Source organism: Bombus vancouverensis, chromosome 18 (genome assembly GCF_051014615.1).
Source record: "Bombus vancouverensis nearcticus chromosome 18, iyBomVanc1_principal, whole genome shotgun sequence".
In the NCBI taxonomy this organism is placed as follows: Eukaryota; Metazoa; Arthropoda; class Insecta; order Hymenoptera; family Apidae; genus Bombus; species Bombus vancouverensis.
In genome coordinates, this window is record NC_134928.1 from 3527486 (window position 1) to 3551653 (window position 24168).

Genomic DNA, 24168 nt, shown 5'->3' on the forward strand with positions numbered 1-24168 from the left:
ACGTCCATGACGACGACGACTACTACGACTACTACGACGACGATGACGACGATGACGTCGAGAAAGAGGCACGACAACACGGGTGGCGTCTCTCACGCACGCAGAAACGCAAACCTGAGTACATGAGAGTTCGCCGGTATAATATTACAGGCCTCGAGGCACTAGGACTCTACTCCTGGGTGTTCGTTACCCGTTTCTATACCGGGTGGCTTGGATCGATCGCGCGAGCCAACGCCGCAGCGAATATCGATTTCTCGCCCTCTTTCCAGCCGTTCGAGCGCAATGTTCCGCAGCTTCGATCGCGTTCGAGCTATCCGCTGGTCAATAAACAAGCAGCCAGTGCTGCACAACTTCGTGATATGCTATATACTATGATACTTTTTTCCCTCGACTCATAGCGTACGTACGGCTCATAACGACTCTTCGTTGTAAACCTCTAAAAGAATATTAAATGGTCGTTAAGGAGTTCCATTATTCCCCTTTTCTTTCCATCGAGATTTCTCGTAGAGGTTAATTTAGGTTAACCCAAGTCGGAATTGCGAAAAATTAGACGACAGAGGGACTCGCATATCTCGACATACCGATGGTCTCAGGTTGGGTTAAGTCGGACGACTTTCACGACAAAAGTCACAATTTTTAGGATTTCTCCAGCTTCTCGGAAGGTACCCACCCACCAGCAGCAAATTCACGGTTCCCATGAAACCGCACGAACGTTCTAGCCCACCAATGAACTCGCCAAAGAGTCTGGACTAAAAACTCGACCACCTAGATCGAAGGTGAACAACGACAACGTGCGCGACGAAACGGTCGGCAAACAATATAATCCTATCTTGTTTACCGCTTGGAATGCCCCGATTCGCCACGCGACACCCGGTATAACGAGGAGACCAGTCGAAACTAGAGAGTAAAAGAAGGAAGGGTGGAAGGTTGTGGTAGGACTGAGCGAAAGAGAGAGAAAGAGGGAAATACAGATGGTGAAAGGAGAAGGAAGACGGAAGAGGGAGAAGGAAGGGAAAAGGGTGCGTCGAGGAAGCAGACGTAGGAGTTAGAGGGAAACGTGTGGTCTCTCTCCGCAAGGAGGGAACGTTGGTAGGGGGTGGTTCGGTTCTATGGTACCCCATGAAACACCTGGCTCCCCTCTCTCTCTCTCTCTCTGTCTCCAGCTTTCCGACTGTTCCATACATTGCCGCCTGCCTCATGCTACCGATCTTCGTCATATTATCCTAAACTGCATTGGCATCCCTTGGACCTTAGAGTTAAGGGCCATCTTTGCACGTCAAGCGGCTTGTTATGTGCTGGACAAAATATCTATATCCGACAACGGGAGATGGATTGGACGTACTCGGTTCATCCAGGTGTTGCTAAATATCGTTCCAACACTCTTATCGCTCGTCCAATCGATTCAGACGCGGGAAAGTTCAACAACAGAGGGCTTAATGGCCGTGAAGATTCAATCGACTACTCTGATATACACATACACGCTCGTCCATAAGTATTAGGAAATGAGATGAAATAAAAGAATCATTAGGGACTAATTGAAACATATGTGTGGCATATGGTCCGTGAACAATCTATATGTTTACCTATTCTATGGCGTAATAAAAATCCTGTAAATAATAAGAATAATTTTACCATTGGTATTGTATTATACAATTTTTAGATGCACAACATTTTTTGTTTGAATGCAAACGAAACGTGTCCTACGGCAGCTAGAGGACGATAGAAGATAAAGACCACAACATTAGACAGATTAGGTTTCATGTTTGTATCAACATAGCCAGATAAAGCAGCTGCGTGCAGATAGCGAAATGCATTTTTGGGACAACCTAATATATTTGTTATTCTTTGACTCTATGCATTCTGTACACGATTCCACAGAGTCAGCTTCAAAGTTTTGCAAACTTGTAGCTCGTGACTTGTAAGACGTACCGATGATACGAGTTCAATTTTCAATTCTACAAGAGGCAGACCCGACGCTTGCAAGAAAATCCAATATTTACTTGATACAATAGAACCATTCATTGTGACAGTCCCGCAACTCCTTATGCGTAATACATGCGTGCGTTACGTATATAACATACTTTACATTTCACCATTGATCAACGACGCCATTTCAATTCAGGAAGTTTCTTCCACTCTGAACGTCTAACCTTTGGATTCGATTACACCATTCCTGTTTTTGGAAGACGGTATAAAATCTGCGTAGATGTCGAATGGATGTAGGTGTCCAAGAAATAGATCGCAATAGACTCTATGAATGGATTGCCAGGGTTCACTGGACGTAGGTGTCCAACGTTCTGTTCTAGTCGAATCGCAGGGATTCGATGAACGTAGGTGTCCAACGAGCAGATCGTTCTGATCTCCGATTAGGATCTAAAAAGGCCTCGTCTAGGCGTCCAACGTTCCGATTTTCGAGCCGGAAGGTTCGTCGATACGCCACAGGATCGCTAATTACGCTCGGGCCACAGTTTCTCGTGCCTGGCGTAAGCGCTCGAAGGCGTAGGCGTGACTCGCGAACGACAACCTCTGGCGCGGCGAGAACAATAAATTCACCAACGATATTCTCCTTTAATCCAGGGAGCAGTGAATTTTGGCTAATTTTTCGACGAGTTTTGCGTTTTACCAAATTGCAAATTATCTTTGTATCGGAGATAATTTTCAGATTCGGAGATGATCGCGCTACAGAGGAACGAGACGAGGAGTCGGTGTGTTCCGGTAGTAGTGACGGTCCTAAAATAGCGACAGCAACAGGATGATCGCGAGACGCCGTCAAGTTTAAGGTATTGTTCATTGGAACGCTACGTGGGTGAGGACAGTCATCGAACGTCGAAGCACTCGGTCCTCGACCGGTCATTTGCGATGCAAAATCTTTTCTTGGAAGCTGCTCGGCCTGATTCTATCGATGTAGGTTATTCTAACGGGAATCTTAGACAATGCAACAGTTTTTCCAGCTGCTTTCGACACCATACTCCCCGTGTGTCTCTTCTAAAACGAGCCTGTCATTCAGCATCAAGAAATTATGTAATCAATGGTTGAAAAATAACGGAATAAAAGATGGCGGCGAGAGTTGGAGAGATAGAGAAGTGAGCGCCACAGGCGAATACAATCGTCGGATCTATCGACACGCTGAGACAAGAACCGCACAAAGCATTTAGTAGCGTATGAACACTTTTTGCCGTGTGTAGGCGGTATTAGGATTGCGCAACTGCGCGCAGGATTAGGATCTGTGCGCGAGACCGGGAGAAAGGGGTAGGTGGGAGGCTTGATTTCCGCAAATTAATTCATAAGAACGTCGTCGGCTGACGTCACTTCCTGGATACGCGCCGGCAAGGCGGGATACGCTCGTAGACGCGAGACGATCGTTGCAAGAGAGCTCCTCTTTCTTATTCTCTGTCTTTCTTACGTTCTCTTCCGCGCAGCGTGTCGCGCATCTCCGTCCTTCTTTCTCGGCCATCGTTCCTTCGAGCCTCCTCGTTCATCCTTCTGTTTCACGCGGCTCACCTATAGAGGGATACACGTGCCAACTAAAAACCGCCTGGCTGGGCGTAAATAGAATGCTGCTACTTCAAAACCGCGAAAATAAGGGCACTGACATTCACCGGGTTCATCGCGATCGTCTTCAAAAAAAGAAATAACGCATCGATCGCCCATCTTAATCTCTGTATTCACGATCTATAGATCAAAGAGATAGCGTTTTCTTCGAACAAAGTTAAGAACACGTTACGTGTACAGGTTAATTACTAATGGGATGAATCGACTGCTCCAGCAACGTACGAGGAAGAAGGTCGATTATCTTCGTTTCTGTGCGTGATCGTCAGATTAAACAAAGTTTCTTTGGCAGTTGAAATTACGACTTAATTACTAGCACGGTAACTTAATTGCCCGACGAATGTATCGTCGATCGAAGATGCAACGCCGAATCTAATTTTACCTCTAACTTCGTCACTCTTTTACAATAGACACTTCTCGATATAAACTACATCCTAAATATGTAGTTGGCCGTTTGGAAAGTCAACAAAGGAGCCGCCACGGGGCAATTATCCCGTCCCCGAGGATATCCCAACCTGTTTCCTTCGAAATCCTTCCGATCGCGATCATCTTTCGATCTTTGCTCGGCTACGCGGTAATCTCATTAAACCGGGGAAACGTATCGATGCCAGAGCTGATTAATTTCCGCACGAAACGAACAGGCCGGCCGGTTAGCGGCTCATTAAATCCACCTCTGTGAACCGTGCAGCGTTATTACGCCTTTGTCTTTATCATTTTGCCCGATAATTGCTGCTCCCTGGCCATCCTGTACGTACATTTCGATTCTTCCACGGTTTGTCCGGTTTCGACGTCTTATATTCGCTTGGCAACTAAGTGACTGCGGATTTTGTCATTACCACCCAATGGCAAAATCCGCAGTCACTTAGTTGCCAACTAATACTTCTCTCGATCGAAGTACGTACGTTTAGAGAGAGACTCGTTCGGCGACGAAACCAAGGAAAATCATCGTCTCGGTTTCTGAACGAGGTTAAAAGCAGAAATCGAATCCTTTTTTGAGATGGTTATTTGAGGGGATTTGCGGTTTTATGAGACTATTGTGATCGTCTTAACGCTCTTCTTAGGTACTTTGCTACCGGTTAACCGTTCACACCGATTTGGATTTATATTTTCAGAAAAAAGGTCGCCGCAAGTGTCAGGAAACCCTTTTGAGAAAAGGAACAGTTTCTAGTAAACTATGGGCTTGTATCGCAAAGCTGTATCAAGAAGAATGAGCAAATATTGTTTGGAAAAAAATTACTTGCATCTAGACTTTTCCTAATATCTGCTAGGGAATGCTTGTATCTACAATAATTAAGCTTTACTATTTGGTTATTACCTTTTATTATAGTTTTCAGAAACTACAATTTATTGCTCAGCTAACTTTCTTAACTTACGAGCTATTCAATTGTTTGGTGAGTTTGGATTATTTAATCGCTCTATCAGTAGGTAAATAGAACACTAAACCTCGTTTAAAAATGTACAAAAATAGTCCAGTCCGGATTTACAGTTTTTAATAGTTTCATTAGCTGAAATGTTATCCCCAGAAAAATATCTACTATATCATAACATCTAATTTTTGCCAAATATTATATTATTTTTAGTCTATTATATTTTAATTATTATTTACTTACTACTAATTACTATTTAGTCTTTTGGTTTATGAAGTTTACCTTGCTTTAATTAGTCTACAAAATTTAGTAACGTGGGACACTGATGACCACCGTGGCAGTCGACGTGTTAATCTACAAACAATCATAGTTTCCTACACAAACAACAGCAACAAACAAGAACAAATAAATCAATCGCGTTTTGCCCGTTACTCCGGTTCCCGGTCCCACGAGAATCAGCCCATCGGCAACGGTTGAAATTCACCGGCCGTGTAACAGATCTCAGTAACAGAGGGGAATCGGCTAATTGGCCGGTGAAAATCGGCCCACGTTGTTTGCCGACTTTTCAGACCAAAATTTCGCCGCCAGGTAAACCACCGACTCATTAGCCGGCTACGGTGCAATTAGACGTGCCGGCAACAGCTTAATTAGCATACTTTCGTTGCCACGAACGCACCCTCAATGGCGGACGTGTATCCGCGATACATGGCAAATCCAACGATGCGCATGCGCAAACCTTTTCACACAAGATAATTCAGTTGGGACCAGGAAACAGAGAAACGTTACTCGCTGGATAATTTCACTTTAATTAGTGTGAACGTGATGGTTTAACTCGAGTAGTGAGTTGCACGTGAAACTGGTTAATTAGTAAGCTATTGATTTCAACGGAAAAGTATGAAACTACTTGGTAGAAATAGTTTAGTCAGATTATTTAACAATTGTTTGTTTGTTGTCACAGGGGTTAACCTCTAACGCTCCGACTTTTAACTGTGAATATCGACCGGCAACTTCAACTTATTCTCATCGCACTTCAACTTGCAAGTTTTTAAGTGTCAGATTTGAAATGAATATTAAAGTCATTCAAAACAATCTTTATTCATCTGAGAAGTAATACAATTTTGATTCCAATATTTATATTAATTATAATCGAGTAATGTGTGCAATTTTTTAAAACATTCATTAGGATGCAAACCGGGTTTGTGTTCACAGGTCTAACGGTACTCGCTGTCGAGTATTATTTTTTATTTGTAAACAATTACCGATAATGACCGAAAAATACATTTGGAGTAAAGCGCCGCACATCGGTGGTGCTTGAGAAGCACACTTGGAACGTTAAGTGTTAATCCTTGAATGATGGCGGCTGAGTGAATTCTAACGCGGTTATCTCAGGTTTATTATTTTCTAAGCTACTCTTTATATTCACCATGTTCTGCATACTTCTATATATTTAATAAAAATCAACTTATCAGTATAAAATAAAACATTCCACTGAACCAATAATAACCTACTCTCCGCTAGACGAGGACTAAATCAACTAGAGTATCGCTACTATGAATCAACGAAAACCGCTACTGCCGCGCCGCGATTAGCGCCGTCTAAATATTTTTCAAGTCAACCGCTGTCGTTCGAACGTAACGCGCGCGATATATAAATGCAATTTTATGTCTCCCTTTTTTCGTGCCACATGCATTCGTGCACGGTAGCAAAAGCGGTTATTCCAGCGTTAAATTTAATTTATTCCCAATGCTGACGTATCACGAGGTATTCGCGTGATCGCCTCTCGACAGCACAGCGAAAAAGCTTTCTCATTCGAGGAGAGTAGATCTGCGGATAAAAAGGGGTACACATTTTTTCGTGGAATTCCTTCGACACCTTTTTTCTCCCTTAAATCTCCGGTCTTTCAGCATTTTTTCGTTCACATAAACGGGAGAGAAAACGGTTTTCGAGCAGAGAACAGTTTAGATGCATTGAAAAGATCGGCACACGAATTTGAAATTCGCCGCAGTGGCGCAGTTCGGCCGGTAAATTACGCCAAATTTTCACGTGCTCAGAGGCATAATTTTCTGAACGATTTATCACCTTGGTAATGACGGCCGGGACCCACCTCGCAGTCAAAGAGATCGTATGTAAGCCGGAGAACGTTCGATAATGGCGTGGCCGGTCGGACACACCAGCCTTTCGTGATCGCGAGATGTAATTTGATATTAGCGGACCGTTTCGGTGGAAAAAAGTGGCGCGTTCCTACCTAGCCTTTACTTTCTTTCTCTACCTCTTTAGCGTTCTTCACCGCGTAGCATGGCCTGATCTAATGGACAATGGAAGGTCCACTCTGGCATCGAACCAAAGACACACCGACGTGAACACTGACGCGACGCCACGAATTTGCATAACTTCACGCTGCAGGTGTTCGTATTGCAGCTTCGTATGTGTAATGGTACGTGCATTCGTGTGCAAAATGACACGAAAGTAACGTAAACCATGGCTTTCGACGGTTGATGAGCAACGGTAATATGGGTTAGTAACTAAGTGATCGCGGATTTTGTCAATACCACCTAGCGACAAAATCTGCAATCACTTAATTGCCAACCTCCAATAGATGGTGTTAAAAGAACATATTTTTCGTGTATATAATTACATACAATTATATACAATTTCAGACAATTTTTTATATACAGTATAAATTATTAACCGTAAGTTCGTATATGAGTACATTATTGTCAACGAGTCTTGCTAATTTTTCTATCTCGCTAATTTAATATAAAATCTTCAAAAGATGGTACAATTGTACCGTTTGTATTTTAGAAGATTATCTAAATGATATTTCTCGAACGATAAAAGAAATATTGGATTGGCAACATTGGGTGGTGTTACAAAGGAGTTTATTGAGTCCAGAAAATACAGATTTTAAATGCATTATTCACAATAAACATGAATTTTTGTAATGGTATGTTGGGCAAAGGTACCGATACGCGGCGGTACGACGTAGCCATGCTGTATTATGTGTCGGTGCTTTACATTTTTTGTTGTATGATGCAGTTTTTGGGTTTAAGCCTCTGGGCTTTTTTTTTTATTTCTTTTTTTCTGTCCTGAAAAACTTGGTCGCAAAATAGGAGCAACATTGGGTGGTCATTGGGTGGTAATGACAAAATCCGCAATCATTTAGTTGCCAACCCAATATATTAAAGTTTTCAAAATCTCAGTAATTTCGTTAAATAGATACAATCGAGATTTAGTTTGTATTTTAAGAATTTGAAATAGTGGTTAAAATGGCAGTGGAAGGCAGTTCTATTTACGGTAGATTAGCAGGTGTAACGATGATCGATCACCCGGTTGAAAGCAAGCTGCTGCTAATGATTATCAATTAGGTATCGATAATTTATGGTTGACTCGTAGAGATAATAGCTTCGAGATATGTATGTAGGTCCCTACAAGCGTTGCAACAAATTTCATTTTCTAAATAAAAATATTTTCGCTGTACTTTAAAGGAATAGACTTTTGCAATTGTTTAAATTGTTTAATCCTACTTTGTAGAATTGGCACGAGTGATAGACATTACGATTGAATATACATTTGACAAATAACATTACGGTTGAATGATATACGATTGGAGATCGATTAAATATTTATGGTTAGAGTATCGGCAGCGAGTGAAGAGCGATTCGTAGAATGCACGTGAAGAAATGGGCATACGTGGTGACATCTGAAGAATGAATTGCACGTGGCAAAAATCACCTATGCTTTACTTATTCGGTTAAATATTTTACTTATTTACTAGTATAACTTGCCTACTACTTAATTACTTTACCAACCTAACCCCAATCTATTAATTTTACACGTCTCTTTAACCTTTTTCACTCCAATGTCGAGTGTAACTCGATATCAGTTTTTATCTCAACAGCTCCTTTGTCGAGTCCCATTCGACATTCTTTCAGTCCCACCTTTTTTTCTGATTGCATACTGGACATTGTTTCAAGATATATCATACACTTAAAAATTAGAAAATACAACAATAGTGTGAATAAAACTAGTATTTAAGTGAATTTCTTTCTTCCTTTATTTGCTTAAATTGTCTTATTTTTTAGTTAAAGTAAATTTCAAATAAAACATTTAAAAGTGTTGGGAGCTGCTGCTAACAAAATTGAAACAAAATTCCCAGTGCAGTTCCCAGTACATACATACAATCCTTTTTCCATTTTCCTCTTACGAATTCATCCGTAGCTTTTATTATACATTTTCAAGTATTTACCAGCAATCGTTAAATTCTCCACAATTGCCCTGTTTTCTGTTTTAATTCCATGTTGCAGCTAAATATCCAACCTAACCTCAATCCGAAAGCTGTTGAACCAAAAGAAATTCGCTTACAAGAAGAAATTATCTGCAAAATTGCTTTCGATGCTAAATAACCGCATTTATTTCGATGAAATTTCGTAATATCGTTATCGCTTCCATATTTATAGCCTATCGTCTCTTTCTTTTGCCCAAAAGAAGGAAGTCGTCGATGCTGATCGATACGACGTTAACATCTACAGAACAATCGGTGAGCCTGCAGCTCTCCAAGCAGTTTTGGTGCATCAGGAGCAGTGGGCCGCTGCACTGCGACCAACTGCAGCACTCCCCGAGGGTATAAAAGCGGCGGGTGGTTGCGGAAGTCGTGGCTCGATGGAAATAAAGTTTCGTGCAGCAGGGCATCGCGAGGTTAAGAGCGGCGATATATCGCTGCGGCCTGATTTCAGTCCGGCACGAAAACCACCGTTTCCTAAGTCAGTCTTTGTACGCGGTCCCGTTTCTTACGTTTCTTCTGTCACCCTTTCTAACGTATCCCTATGTATTGTGTTTAGGTTATGTGTCATTAGGTGGTAATGACAAAACCCGCAATCACTTAGTTGCCAACCCAATAGTACTGTACAGTAATCGTTAATAACTAACAAACAATTAAAAATTAATAAGGAATAATCGTTTTCGATAAAATTCAATGACTATGGGGGAAAATAAAGAAGAAATAAAAGTGACGTGATTGGTCGACTTTGTTCCGATCGAGGACCGACGCAGAGTGGCGCGTAATGCACCGAATAACATTTGTGTCGCGCGCCCGAATAATTGATCGTCCTTTCACGTGCCACACCGGACGTAAATCGAAGAGCCGTGGTAAAATCGTTCGTCGAAGAGGATACGTTAATATTCATGATCGAGATTGTCCGAGCTTGTCGTGTCGACGTGAAGGATTATTTTCTCTTTTGGTCCAACGAATTGCTTTTTTTAATTTCAGCTATTGGCTTGGCAACTAAGTGATTGCGGATTTCGCCGTTAGGTGGTATTGACGAAACCCGCAATCACTTAGTTGCCAACCATCCAAATTGTAAACCATTGTGGAACAAAGAAAATTATACCGAAATATTTATTGTAAAATCTAACAGCATAAAGAATCTCTAAAGAACTAATGCTTCAAGGAATTCTAACATCGATAAAAAAGAAAGATAAACGAGTAAATTAATAAACGTAACGATACAGATTTAAATAATCTCTATAAAAAAATCATAAATCAATCATGTTGACAAAAGTGTCGGTTCTTCAGTTAACATTGTTTTGCTAAATCCTATCAACCCACGAACTTACTTCAATAGAAACTTGGTAAGCAGTTGTTCAATAGGATTACAAGTCCTAAAACAACACGTGAGAAAACATTCCACCCAGCATTATACAAAGACGTTCGTGAAATTCATCCGGACAAACTTTTCACGGCAAACTGAGCACGTTTTCCACTAGATTTTACGACCTGGTATTTAGCAAGCAGGTAGAGACAGTCGCGTATCCGACGCAGTCCACCGTTAACACCGACGATTTTCACCATCCGAGATCGGACACGATACGAAACGTGCACCGCTCGCATAGTCATACGAGCATCCTCCTCGTTAGCCGAAATCGCCCTTTCACCTAGTCGATTCCGGAATAATGGGAAACTGGCAGAAAACTCTGGAAAAATGCAGAACAATAGGATTTGCCTAATGAAATAAACAAAAGTTCCATTTCCCTCCGAGATCCATTATTACGATAACATAGTTTAGAATACCGTAACGTCGTTCCATTCACCTAAACGCTACGAAACCCCATTCAATGCAATTCTAAAAATCTAATTCATTCGATTCACTCGCCAATTTTCGCCAGATATTGTTATATTCTTATAATATAAAATATTACTGTAATATTAATATTTGTAATAAGATAATCGTCGTAATAATTCGACCGAAAAATATACAGTGGCTGACGAAGGTATTCGAACGCTTACATATGCAAACTTGAATGATAGAAATAATGTACATTAAAGTAATGGTGCTTAGACAAGCAGATGTCAGTAGGAAGATGGAAGTTTTGAGGTTATGTCGGTAGAATTTGAAAAGGATTCGACAACGTACGTAGGAGTTGATACATTTATTAAAAACACGCATTGTAAGTGACTGACAAAAGTATTTGAACGCTACGTATGTTATTAAATTATTTAATATTAATATTTTGTTGGACTACCTTTAGCAGCGATACTGTGTCTCAATCGACGTTCCATACAGTAAACCAATGATTTTGTAAAAGTACACTTAACGGAGTTCCATATTTCTATAATTTTATCTTTCAATACTTACTTTGGGGTTATCTGAAATTTATTTCATCTTTTTCCGATTTCAGCCCATAAATTTTCAATCGGATTTATGTCTGAACTTTGCGGTGGAGTAATTGACGTGTGTGGTGTGTTTATACGATCCATTCTTTCACAATTCTAGCAGTATGCTTAGGATCATTATCTTCTTGGAAGTGGAAATCTTTCAATAATCCTAATTTACGGACACTTTCTTTAAGATTACTTTTTGAAATATTTGGACACTTATATCTATCAAGTATTCCATCAATAAGTATCAAATTTCCGGTGCCACTGGCGGCCATGCGCCTCCCCACCATGACCGATCCAACTCCGTGTTTCACTGTTTCATGTAAACGTCGATTCCAATTCCGTATTTAGTTTTCTCCGCACATAATTTTGACCACCCGGCCATAAATGTTAAACTTTGACTCGTCCGAAAAGATGACTTTGTCCCAAAAACAATTATCTTTATTAATATAGGTTTTTGCAAATGTCAATCTTTTTTTATGATTTACCGCACTAATATATGGCTTGTTTCGCGGTACTCTGCCATGAAAATCATCGTTTCGTAAGATTCGTCGACATAATTCCGGGTGAACTTCTTTATGAAACATATCAGCTACCATACTTGCGAGTCGAGGAGCGGATGCAGTAGGATTTTTTTTAACTCGCGAATAACAACTTTCTCCTCTCTTCCAGTCAATTTCCTTGGTCGACCTGATCGACCTTTGTTTACAAGTGTTCCCTCGTTCTTTGACTTTTTTATCATATAATGTATCTTGGACTTCTGTTCACGATTCTGGCAATCTCGTTATATGATCTGCGGTCCTCGTGTAATCGGATATTATTTCTCTTTCACAATTTTTTGTTTCACACTTTTTGGTATTCGTGTAAGTGTTAGTATGCACACTTTTACGTTACTGTTACCGAAACGATATCCTAACGTCAAGTGAACGTAGCAATATTTTCATTTAGCAATGATGTTTACATTCGCTGCAAAGGAAGATGAAAAACTATCAACAGTGTTACAGCGTTCGAATAATTTTCTGAGACACTCATCATGAATGTTTCTAATAAAATTATCACAACTCCTCTCTATATTATTGAATGGTTTTCAAATTTTACTGATGTAATCTTGACACTTTCCCGTCGCTACACATACCAAATTGTTTTAACAAATTAATTTAGTACACCTTATTTTATTAATTGAATTTTATAAGTGTAAGTGTTCATACACCCAATATCCAGATGGTATTTTTGCACAGTTGCTATTTTTGTAAATATTTTCCAAGAGAATCCCATGACAAATTTGATAAAAAGGCAGTTTCTTTTTAACTCTGGAATTTGCCGATCTTCCGTGTCGTTTCTACAGTGAATGAACGACTCCGAAATAAAAAAGAAAAACGCCGAGATAGACGAAACGGTAATCCTTTGACGAAAACAGCAAAATCGAATATGATTTACACGGACGTTTGGATGTTTGTCCAGGCAGCCTAATAATAACGGTGTTCATTGTTGTATCGTCAATCCCACGGCTGGACTCTTTCGTCTATTTAGAAATAGGCGTTACACGGGCATTGTGCGCGGGCTTCCAGGAGAGAAGCAGAAAACATCATTGTCCGAGAAATGGTCGAGTCCGAGTCGCCCTTGGATGCTCTCCTCCGCGTACGATACCCTCGTTGTTGCGATCAGAAACGAGGCCGAGCCGTTCGTGCGGAATACAAGTACCGAACACACGTACGCCATCTGAATAGTGCAGCATTACCGGATACCGCTCGTACACACAGGATGACTTTTATTATTAAACGATGAAATTCCACGATCTGGCTGCTTTGTAATCGTTTCAGATTTTTGTCAATAGAGTGGAGATTTTAAGCGCGATATAATCGAGCATTCTTTCCAGATGAATTTTTTCGGTGACGTCGGTGACGTCGGTAAAATTCTATTAGATTTACCTTCTAATTAATCTTTCTAATAAAAAAAAATTTTTTCTAAAAATCTTGCAAATAGAATATTTCATTGCTATTTATAATAGAATCCTATATTCCAATGGATTTTCGAATTATATCAAAAGAATTACAACAATCTAGCAGTGTTTCTAAAAATTATCTTGTATTATCCTATTATGGTAAAAGTGGCATGATATGGTTCTAGTAATAATTACGAAACGCTAGAATTAAAGAAAACAGATACGATACCGCTTTTTTGTAGACAGTTTCACAACTTCTAATAATCCGAGAGTACTGTAATATGTATAAATATAGTTGAATAAAAATATTATACGTACCGATATTAGAACCCGTTTCATGATCGTTTTATTTCTACCATTCGTTCAACACCTGCGTTTAATTACGACTTGCGTTAAGCAAGTTGTAGGTAAAAGGACGTTTCCAGGACCACGTGATAAATTCGACACCGACAATCCTCTCTATCCACGAACACGTATCCAACCGTTTAATTTTCCAACTCGATAAGCCCGACACATAACACATCGCCGTTAATTAACAGACAGCCATGTATAATTCATGTGCTATTTGCTAATGGGGACAGAAATAGTTACTCTCGAATGGTTGGCACCGCGAAATTTCATACACCATACGCGACTCTGGGGAAATAAGAGCTCGGTGTATTAGATGTTTTATCGACGGAGTCGATTAACCGGAACCGTGAATCATATCGAAACGAATGGGCAAACCTTTTCGAGATTTCACGGTAATCGACCATTGATTCAACGCGCCGACTCTCGATTACATCTATCGATATACGCGTTCCTCATTGCAACAGGAGACATGGCGATATTTTTCACTTTATATTAGATTGTCCAAAAAGGTGATAATAGATGAACAACAATTTTTGTTTTATATTATTTTATCGAATTAGATATGATTCATTTCGTTCTATTTCTATTATTATGTTCGCGCATAATTCAATAAAGTAATATAAAACAAAAAATATTGTGCGTCTTACGTTACACTTTATTTGTCCTCTTTTCAATATTATTCTTGACAACTAAGTGATTGCGGTTTTTGTCATTAGATGGTATTGACAAAAGCCACAATCACTTAATTGCCAATTCAATATTTCTCATTATATGCTTATATGTATTTATTCATGTTCTACTTATAGGAGAAAATATTTTCAGATATCATTATCTCTTATCTATATACTTTGTTATCTTCTAATGGATAAAACCACGAACGAAGAAAGAAAGATATCTCGCTCGATGGAAAGTGTGGAGTTCTAAAGAGAAGCTGTTAGGCGAATCGTGAAAGTAAACAACTTCTTTTTTGGAAGTATATACATGTAGTTACTTACCGGCGAACCGGCACCAAAGTGAAATTATGAAACTGTTTGGCAGTCTGCTGAGACTTATCTGATCTTTATTATCCTAAATTAGAATACTTTTCTTGCGATAGAGAAACTCCAGGTTTGATGAATACGTCTTTTGCAAAGAATAAATTTCCATTTCACTTTGCAAAGAAGAAGAGTCATAGAGTGTATAGCTAATAGATTATCTCAGACATTATTTTCTATTCTTTTCATAATATTTTAACACTCGAACTACCGATAGTTAACAATTTGACTGTCACGTGGGTCATATATGACCCGCCACGGTTTCTCCTGTGACGCCACTGTGTGGTCATTGGTGATCGGAGCGCTTCAACTTCTTACAATTGTAAAAATTGTATGAAAATTGACAGCTAGGGCATTTTCAACATAACCAATGAATAGAAGATACTTTGAAATAAAAAGTGCCCCATTGAACAATTAAACATTTTTATTGAAACATCAATGAAAAAAAAAATGAGAACAAATGTTGCATCTAACGGTGCACTGTGTTTGCATCCATATCGTTGAGAGGTAATCTACGAATATTATTATAAACACACCTTAGAAAATAATCGTAAATACTGCTTTATAATCATATAATTGAGGTTAGAATTGTGAACATACCTTACTATTATATATAGAATGAGCAAATACTGTTTACTAATATCTTCTACACGTTTCAACAATATATTCTGCACGCTTTGCTTACGACGAAACAACGAATGCGAATGGTTTGTCGAAATAAACGAAGCCATGTTATAATATGTCGCTGTCAACTGTTACCACGGCGCCACGGTGGTCACCCGTGGCCACCAATAAGATAAACGGTCCATTGGGGAAGAATGTTGTCTTACATCATCAATTTATTATTATTTTGCCATTGTATGCTTTGAATAATAAAAATACTCCCGTGGCTTTCAGCGTGGCAGTCAAAGTGTTAACGCGAAGCTATTTCTACGAAAACCAGTGAAAATGGCTGGTCTTTAAAAAATAGAATATTTTTATATTTATTGATTTATTGCATTTTTACGGAAGGAATTCCACGTTATGTAGTACATTTTTGGTATTATTAATCCATCATCCCTAAACGAGGGTTGACACATTTTGTAAAATTGTAGAACTAGTCATTTTGACTGCTATTGGTATAAGTAGCTTTGATAGAAAATTATTTTCAGTTTGAATATATAAAAAAACAAAATAAAATTCATTAAATTATTCTTTCAGTTATTGTTGCGAAAGTTACAACATTACGGAAAAAATATATCACGAAGTAGAAATTTTCAAATAATATTGTAAAATCAATCAATTTGACTGGTAATGGTCCACCTGCGAAGATCAGCGTTTTTTCATTGTTATATCTTTCGAATGGCGGACCGGTGTTGTGGAAGCATTAGAAACCATATTGGACGCGACAGACGCGCCACACCAGACGACGGAATGTCTATTCGACGATTCGAACGGCATCGAAATTTAGCGAATTTTCCGGTTTCTTGCCCCCTTTGATGATCCCCCGGCCGATATTCCGACCAGACGGCGGATACGTAAACCTACACGTCGAAAATAAATTTTGCCGAGTATTGCCGGTTCATTCTAAGGCGTATAGAATGATAGCTATTTCCGTTAAGGAGAAAAAAACCGGTGCCACTGTCTGTCCGTGGCTTCTAAAGATAAAGCGTCTGCAAGCGATTTAACAAGAAAATCACTCTGCTCCTGTCTGCATCCTGCCCTATCGAATTCGTTTCCCCTTTTTCACAACCCTTTTCCTCATTCCAAAAAAACGACCACCAAAAGACAACCCCTGGAAAAGGAAAAAGTAGGAGAGAAACGAAGAAACTAGCGATGAAATGGAAAATAAAAATATCAGTACGAAAGCGAACTATTCGCCTTTCGAAATTTATCGATGGCTAGAAAACAGCAGACGCGGATGTTGACTCATTGCCACTCTCACTTTTCCTGCGATTTGCATCGAATCTCTTCCACATATTTATGCGCTCGATGCGAGCGCACAAAATCCGACCACTCGTTTCCAATATTACCGATACGACACCGCCTCTCTATTATATTCTTTCTCTATGACTGTTTCACACTTTCGTTTCCTTTACATCAGAACGTTCCCTCCTTATGGATCAGACCTCACTGTAGGTAAATTCTCGAATAGTACTGACTCGGTACCCGAGGCCGACACACACAGCAGCGGTCCTCAGACACGTTTCTATTTATATTTTGATGTATTCGCGGCCGATTTTTGCCTAGAGGTTACTCATTCACTCGTCGATGAATTAATGTATAACGGATAGTAGCAGGAGGGGGCAGAGGTTTGCAAATGTATCGTATGCTCGTCTATTCGATCGAATAAATACCAATCTGTTTGGTTTGGAAATTTGATGAACGTACTCTCTTAACGACGATGAAACGGTGTTTATTTCATGATCGATAGATTGGGCGATGACGAGTCAGATATGAGATAAACAAACCTATCGAAACGAGACACGCTACGGTCTCCTTCTGAGCAACGATAACACGTACTGATCGAAATGATTCTGATTTATTTTGCTTCTGCGAAAAGATTCTTTACGCTGAGTTTTGATCAAAACCTTGCTGATACAAGTAATGAAATTTTTAATTTGAGAAAATTAAAAGTCGATAAAGTTGAACATCAATAGAATCATTTATATGATACCGGATATTAAAGTATTGCTATAGTATTTACAAAATGTGTATAGTAATATAATATCATAATATATATGAAAGTTTAAACGTTTAATAAAATTCTTTAATAAATACTGATCTTATCTATCTTTCCTATATAAGATTCCAAAGAAAAATGCACTTTTATCATTTTTCCATTGAATTGGTCGATTATTAAGGCTGGATAGTATTGCCGACGTCTTGAAATTATCACAACGCTCGTATCAGTTGAAATACTTTAGGACCTTACGTTAACAGTTAATCCATGCGTTTAAATTTATCAGAGGACTGAAGAAATATGCAAGGTTGTTTACGTACATATGTACTACTTTCGGTTATCTACTATTATTACACACGACAAAGTGCTTCGATGACTGTAAGACCAAGGTTTTTCAGTTCCTCGACTTTTAAAGCTACAGAAAAGATTTATACTTTTCCTTTCAAAAACTACATATAATTTCGCGACAGTCTGAAAATAGATTTCGTTTCGACGTTAGGTTTCGCGTGCACGTAAAAAGATTTACAAAAAAAAATGGTTGTTGTATAAAAAAAAAATAGTTACAGCAAGTTTGAAAAATTCTTTTGGAACAAGAGAAAATATTTTTTTGTTTGCATACAAGGAGAGGCAACTTTAGAAATAAAAGTTAGTTGGTTTATTCACTCATTAGACAAGAGTTGGTTTCGCGACGCTGATCGTTGCGACACTGGCGACAATAGCGATCATTTGGCCGCTAATTAACACCGATATGAGAAGAATCGGTGTTGCCGTGTCGCTGCGGCGTGTCAAGAGGACACAGATTCTCACAACGCGGCCACGGATTGCCGTAATCCAAATAATTACCACCGCCATTCTCTTTCTCTCCGTGACAAAATTCTTTATTTACCACAGAATTCCTATATTATCATCATTCGGCTCTTACTCCCGGTCTAATTCAACGATAAATCGCTTGAACGATGCTCGATCAATCGAACAGTGAATTGCAGAGTGCAATTTGCTATTTAAGAGCAAATTACGAACGTAGAATAATTCGGGTAAAACGGACCACGATAAAGAAACGCATGAATTCATGGGTTTTCACGCGTGTAGTCTATGACTGATCTTTTTCATTGAACAGTATGCGTAATCGATACAAATAACCGATTGATCAGGTAAAGCAGAACTACGAAATGCTTCCTTCCTGTTTACATAAGCATTTTATAGATAAGATTTAATAAAATATCAAAAGTGTGATCAATGAGCAATATAGACGAATTAAAAATAATTTCGACTATTATTTCCACTATTTTTGTCTTTCTTATTTCCTTATTTATTTCTACCGTGTTCCGGAAGTGTATACGTCGACGAGAGACGCTTGAAGGGAGCCCTAATGCTACGAAAGAAAGTCATAGAAATTGGTAGCGGGGGAATAGTTAATGAAATTCAAGGTAGGAAGAGAAACACGTTGACACGTATTAAACCGATGACAGCGATCGACGATTTGGATTTGAGAGGAAAAGGGGTTGGTAGTGAGAAGCGGGGAAGGTTAATTTTACGCGACGCTATGGAAATCCGAGTCGATACGTCAAATCCTCTCTGCACGGAATACACGCGAACTCGTATAATACCGCGGTTACACGGGGCCGTCTCTCGTTTTTGTTCCTCTTATTCTGTCTACGTCGTCCGCTGTACGCTTCCATTTAACAGCTAGCAGTAGCGGTGCACTGACTCGAAAGTCTGGGAATCGAAACCGCACGGATTCCCCGGCGGCGAGCCGCCTACCCGACTAGACAAGGACCGAGAAAATAGCGAAATTTTTACCGAGATGCAGAGAGAGTGTGACTAAAGCACGCGTCGTCGATGCTGGAAAAGAGACATGGGCATGCACACGCGCAGGGGAAAAGACGAAATACGAATACATACGTACATACGTAATAATACGCTATACACTATAATATTTATAGCGTGAAACAGCCGAGAAACGAGAACGACATTTTCTCGATTCGAGATGCGTCAAAAGTTCGCAACGATTGATTTAACATTATGTATACAACTTATAAACGCGAGAATTCTTATTGGTAATTGTTATCGATGATTCTTATTGGCGAATGCCAATGATTCGTAGGCAACGATACCACGACGACGATCGTCGTTAGTTTTTCTCTGTCGCGATTCCCCTGGCGTGCGCGGCGTGACTTTTTCCTTGTTGAAACGAGAAATAATCGACAAGGCGGCCGTCAAACGTTTCCGACGTTCCGTCCAGCGGATAGAAGAGATGGATTGCGTGCTAACCTGAGAGTCTAGCGAGGAATCGAAGCATGCCAGCGGCGGAAGACCAGCAATGAGCCGCGGTTCCAGCGACTAGAATTCCACCAGCGATCGGCATTTGTGTTTTCCTCCTCTTTCCCCAATTGTCCTGGCTATGTGTGAATGTGTGTACGTAGTCGGTTTGGCCTCTCGTGTCTGCGCGTTCCTCTTCGGCCGTATGCCAGAAAAAGAGAGGTAGGAGAATCGCACGAAAGAGCGAGAAGGACGGAGTGTGGCCAAGGGTGACGCGGAGTCCTAGCCTAACCTAACCTCTCTTCCTCCTTTGGTGTAAAGGGATACACAAGCACGCACCGGATGAAATGCAAGATCCTCTTTCGACGGGGCCAAGCACGAGACAACCGGTCGCGCACTGTTTTTTCAGTTCATGGCACACACTGTTCCCATAGCCCGTGATTTTTCCTCGGATGTTTGACACTCCCGTTTCGGCTGGACAGCAGCCGGTTTCGTTTCGTTTTTCGTTTACGTGTCGGTAGCGTGTGTGCGCGCGTGCCGTGCCGTGCCGTGTCGTGTCGCGCCAGTGAAAACTCTGCCAGCGCACAGACAGGAATGGTATAGACTCAGACAGAGACGGGATAGATAAATTGGCCTTCAGCGAGAGAGAGGGAGAAAGAAACAGTCCATTACGGGGAGAGGGGAGAAGCGCGTACGACGGCGTAAAGTCCGACCACGGCCTCTATGGGATGTGAGAGAAAGAGAGACGGTTTCTATCTCGTTCTCTCTAAGGATACTCCTCTCCGTACACTTCGACACGATGTTGTCACGATTCACGCACTCATTCGTTTCTCGACATTCGAGTGGCAGACGCGTAAAACCCCGCGCGCGCACTTCAGGAACTTCTATAAAGGTTCGGAACCAAAACCTGCTGCTGCTGCTGCTGCTGCTGCTCGTTGCTGCGACTCGACCAACGAAACTTGTATGTACGACGAAAAAGCGCGTTACGCCGTGATCGTACGCTTCGAAACACTGTTACTTAAAGCACGAGTCACGGAAACTCTCTCCTCTTTCATCGGCTGTTTTTCAACGACGATAACCAACAAACGCGAACATGCGCTATCGTAGCAATGTTAGATGTATCTGTACGATTGTCCCGTCGATGATGGTGGTGTTACTACTGGTTGCTGCTCCTGTTAGATATGTCATCGTGACCGCGGTGAGAATCGCGGTGATATTCGCGGTGTTCGTGGGCCCTGACGGGCCCTCGCGGTTCTATTGGTAACGACACTGCACTGTCATACACAGACTACGATAGAACAGCCGAACGACGACTGACTCCTCCACTCGCAAGCCACCAGCAACGTTGCCACATCACTCCCGAGTTTCAATCGGACAAGTCTTCGGCCACCGACGTACAGGTACGACGATCACTGCGTTCTTGGTGCTGGCGCGCGACCGACTGTTCCATTCGATTTGTTCTCTCCTCTTCTTTCTACCTCGCGATTCTTCCTCGATACACAGTTGTCGTTGCTCTCGTTGTTGTTTGTTCTGTTCTCTCCTGTCCTGTCCTGTCTTGCTCGTCTTGTTCCGTTCCTTTCTATCCTCTGTACACGTCGAAATCGTATCCGCTGAATCAAGTCGTTTTTCGCCTTGCCACGACTTGTCACCGATTCTCCAAGCCTTTTACAGTGCCTTCACTCTTACATGGTTCTCTCGAACACGGCGTGTTGTGTCGCGACGACGAGGGTCACACTCGGCAACTGATCGCTGGCTATTGTCGCTACTATCGACTGCGGATTCGGTCGGTGCATCGAAATCCACAGAAACACTGTGATCCGAACGAGCACACAGCACCGAACTAACTGACCACATCTGCTGCCGATTTGCTGGCAGCTCTGTTAACTACAGCGCACGGCCGGCCAGTCTGCCTCTGCCTCTGCCAGCCAGTATGCTCCCTCGCTTTCTTACTCTCACCTACCAGCAGCCTGCCAGCCTTCTCGAATCAGCCGAGCCTACCTCTCTCGTGTATTCTCCTTCCCTTCCCTATCCCCTGCTCAACCGCTTTCCTTCTCCTTTCCTCTTGCCCTCCTCACTACTCGCCTCTCATTCACTCGCTCGCTTGCTTTCTCCATCCTTCTTCCACCGTCGATTCTCGCTTCCACCTACCACCTTCCTATCCCCTTCTTCGTTCAATTCTTCGTCTCTCGCTCTCCATCGAATGAATGGTTTTAGTTCGGGAGGGCGTCCGTACCGGAAACAACCGATTGCATCCGGAAATCACCGAGCCTGTACTTCCCGCATTAGAGCGCTTCTTGAATAAAATTCTATTCTTTCCTCCTTTCTTTCCTCACCGTTTGATATCTTCACCGCGTAACTTCCTTCCGAATTCGTCATTCTCACACGTACGTATCCGGGGAAAAACAGTTGATAATATAACTCGTTTATCGACCGTTTCCCTTACAGCGAAATCGTCTATGACACTACCGCGACTCACCTTTCTCCGTATGGGATGTAATCCGTTGTACAGGATCGCGTTCCACGAACCTTTTCGTGTAACTTTTCGTGCGTAAAATTGTAATACGTTTTGACGCGTGCGTTTCGTTTCTAATGCACGCGCTTCTGCGCGTGTTTTCCTTCGTCGCTTCCTCTCTTTTCCACATTCCCTTCCTTCGTTCGATCGACACCGCTTCTCTTCACGGAGTGTCCCGTAACGGTAGTTAAATTGTGTATCAGTCGCTCGTATGAACGCATTTGCATCATTGTACTATTTATGCAAATACTCTTTCTATTACAATGGAGTCACACATTTTAACTTATCGTGTCCCAATTTTCTCGTAAAGTCTACAACCATAGTTCTACTTTCTACGAAAGTCCTATTCGAATTTCAATTTTATAAAATTTTAACTTTTTGAGCGGCTAAAAAAAATAATCTTTATGGACAATAATAATATGCATTTATTACAAAATGGTTATCGCGTGATTTTTTCGTATAGAAATTTTGCGTCTGCAGAGCACGCGTGCAGAAGTACAAAAATCGTGAACGGATTACATGTTCCATATTTCGTGTAACTGGAGCAGTATTTTAGGCCGAAAATTGGCGCCGATTAAAAGAACTGCAGCGTCTGGTGAACTAAATTATGCAAGAAAAATATACCGAACCTCTTCGGCAAGATACGTCAGTGAAGGAAATGCTGCCGCTACGATTGCCATTCTGTTCGCATTTTTTAAACATTTCTTTAAGATCCGCTCGAGCATGGAATGTTGAAAGCAGGCGTAATTCGTGGATACAGTTATGATGGTTCAAATTAAACATCTTGATCTAACTTCTTTCCTGTTTGGTCGTACAACTTTCTGCGAAGAAAGTTTCTTTTGCAATTAAGTATATTTTATAGTACAACGAAGAAATAATAAAGAAAATAGTAATAATACAATTTGTTAGTAACGAATGATGATCATCATGAAATATGTACAACTTTCTATGTTTGACGACAAACTAACGTTTATTTACATAGAAGGATGATATCGTTTCCTGTTTTATCTGCCCTTCTCATCAGATTTCTCAGTTGGTTGTATTAATTTTAATGTAGCTATACAAATCTCGCATTCCATTGTGCAAGCTAGTATATAAGATAATAAAATACGCCAATTCATAAAGTTCAAAGGGACACATTGAACGATAATCGGAATTATGTTTTAATATATGTATTGTGTGTATATGAAGCGACATCTAACAACGATATGTGCACAACTGCGACAAGAGAGTTCAGCCATTAGACGCGATGTGGCGCTTTCTTCTTCTTTTAATCCATAATACGTAATAAACAAATTTTCAGGGAAAAGAATTAATGTATGTATATAATGTACTCTTAATTACAAAAAACATTCTTCTATAGCTTCGAATATGCCTAATTGCTTATTGTATTCTAACAATAAAAAATGATTATTAAAACTCTTAGTTGCTTGAAATTCAACAGCCTTGTCTTATAATTTCTATGACATCATTTTGTAAAATTTAATTGAATAATAAATTTGTAAGGAAGTAGATTGTCGGTTTTATTTCTATTTCAGAGTTTTTAAACAAATCTTTATACCATAAGATTAAACCTCCACTTTTCAAACGTTATGGAGAGAAAAATGGAAACGATGAGAAACAATAGGCCGCAGGGGCAGGTTCTTTGAGATTGCGTTCGTATAAACGACATCTGAAATATATTTAAAAATAGTGCGAGACTATTGAAGCATTTCGCCCCAGCTGGCCTCTCGCCTCAGTCAGGGAACATCTGCGGAGCAATCTCGATCCTTGCGTCATTATTCTTTGTGACCGCGCACCATCGATTCACAGGTTTCCTCAACCATGGAAATTAATC

At 40.5% G+C, this 24168-nt stretch overlaps 1 protein-coding gene across 1 annotated transcript in view; it reads right to left on the reverse strand.

Annotated features, from left to right (window-relative positions):
* The window catches only part of LOC117160296 (uncharacterized), a 67598-nt gene extending 45789 nt beyond the window's left edge, over positions 1–21809 (reverse strand). Inside the window, exon 1 of the mRNA XM_033340962.2 lies at positions 19832–21809. Coding sequence (XP_033196853.1) covers positions 19832–19925 — 94 coding nt within the window. The 5' untranslated portion in view covers positions 19926–21809. The remainder of the gene's footprint in view (positions 1–19831) is intronic.
* Positions 21810–24168: the final 2359 nt, after the last annotated feature.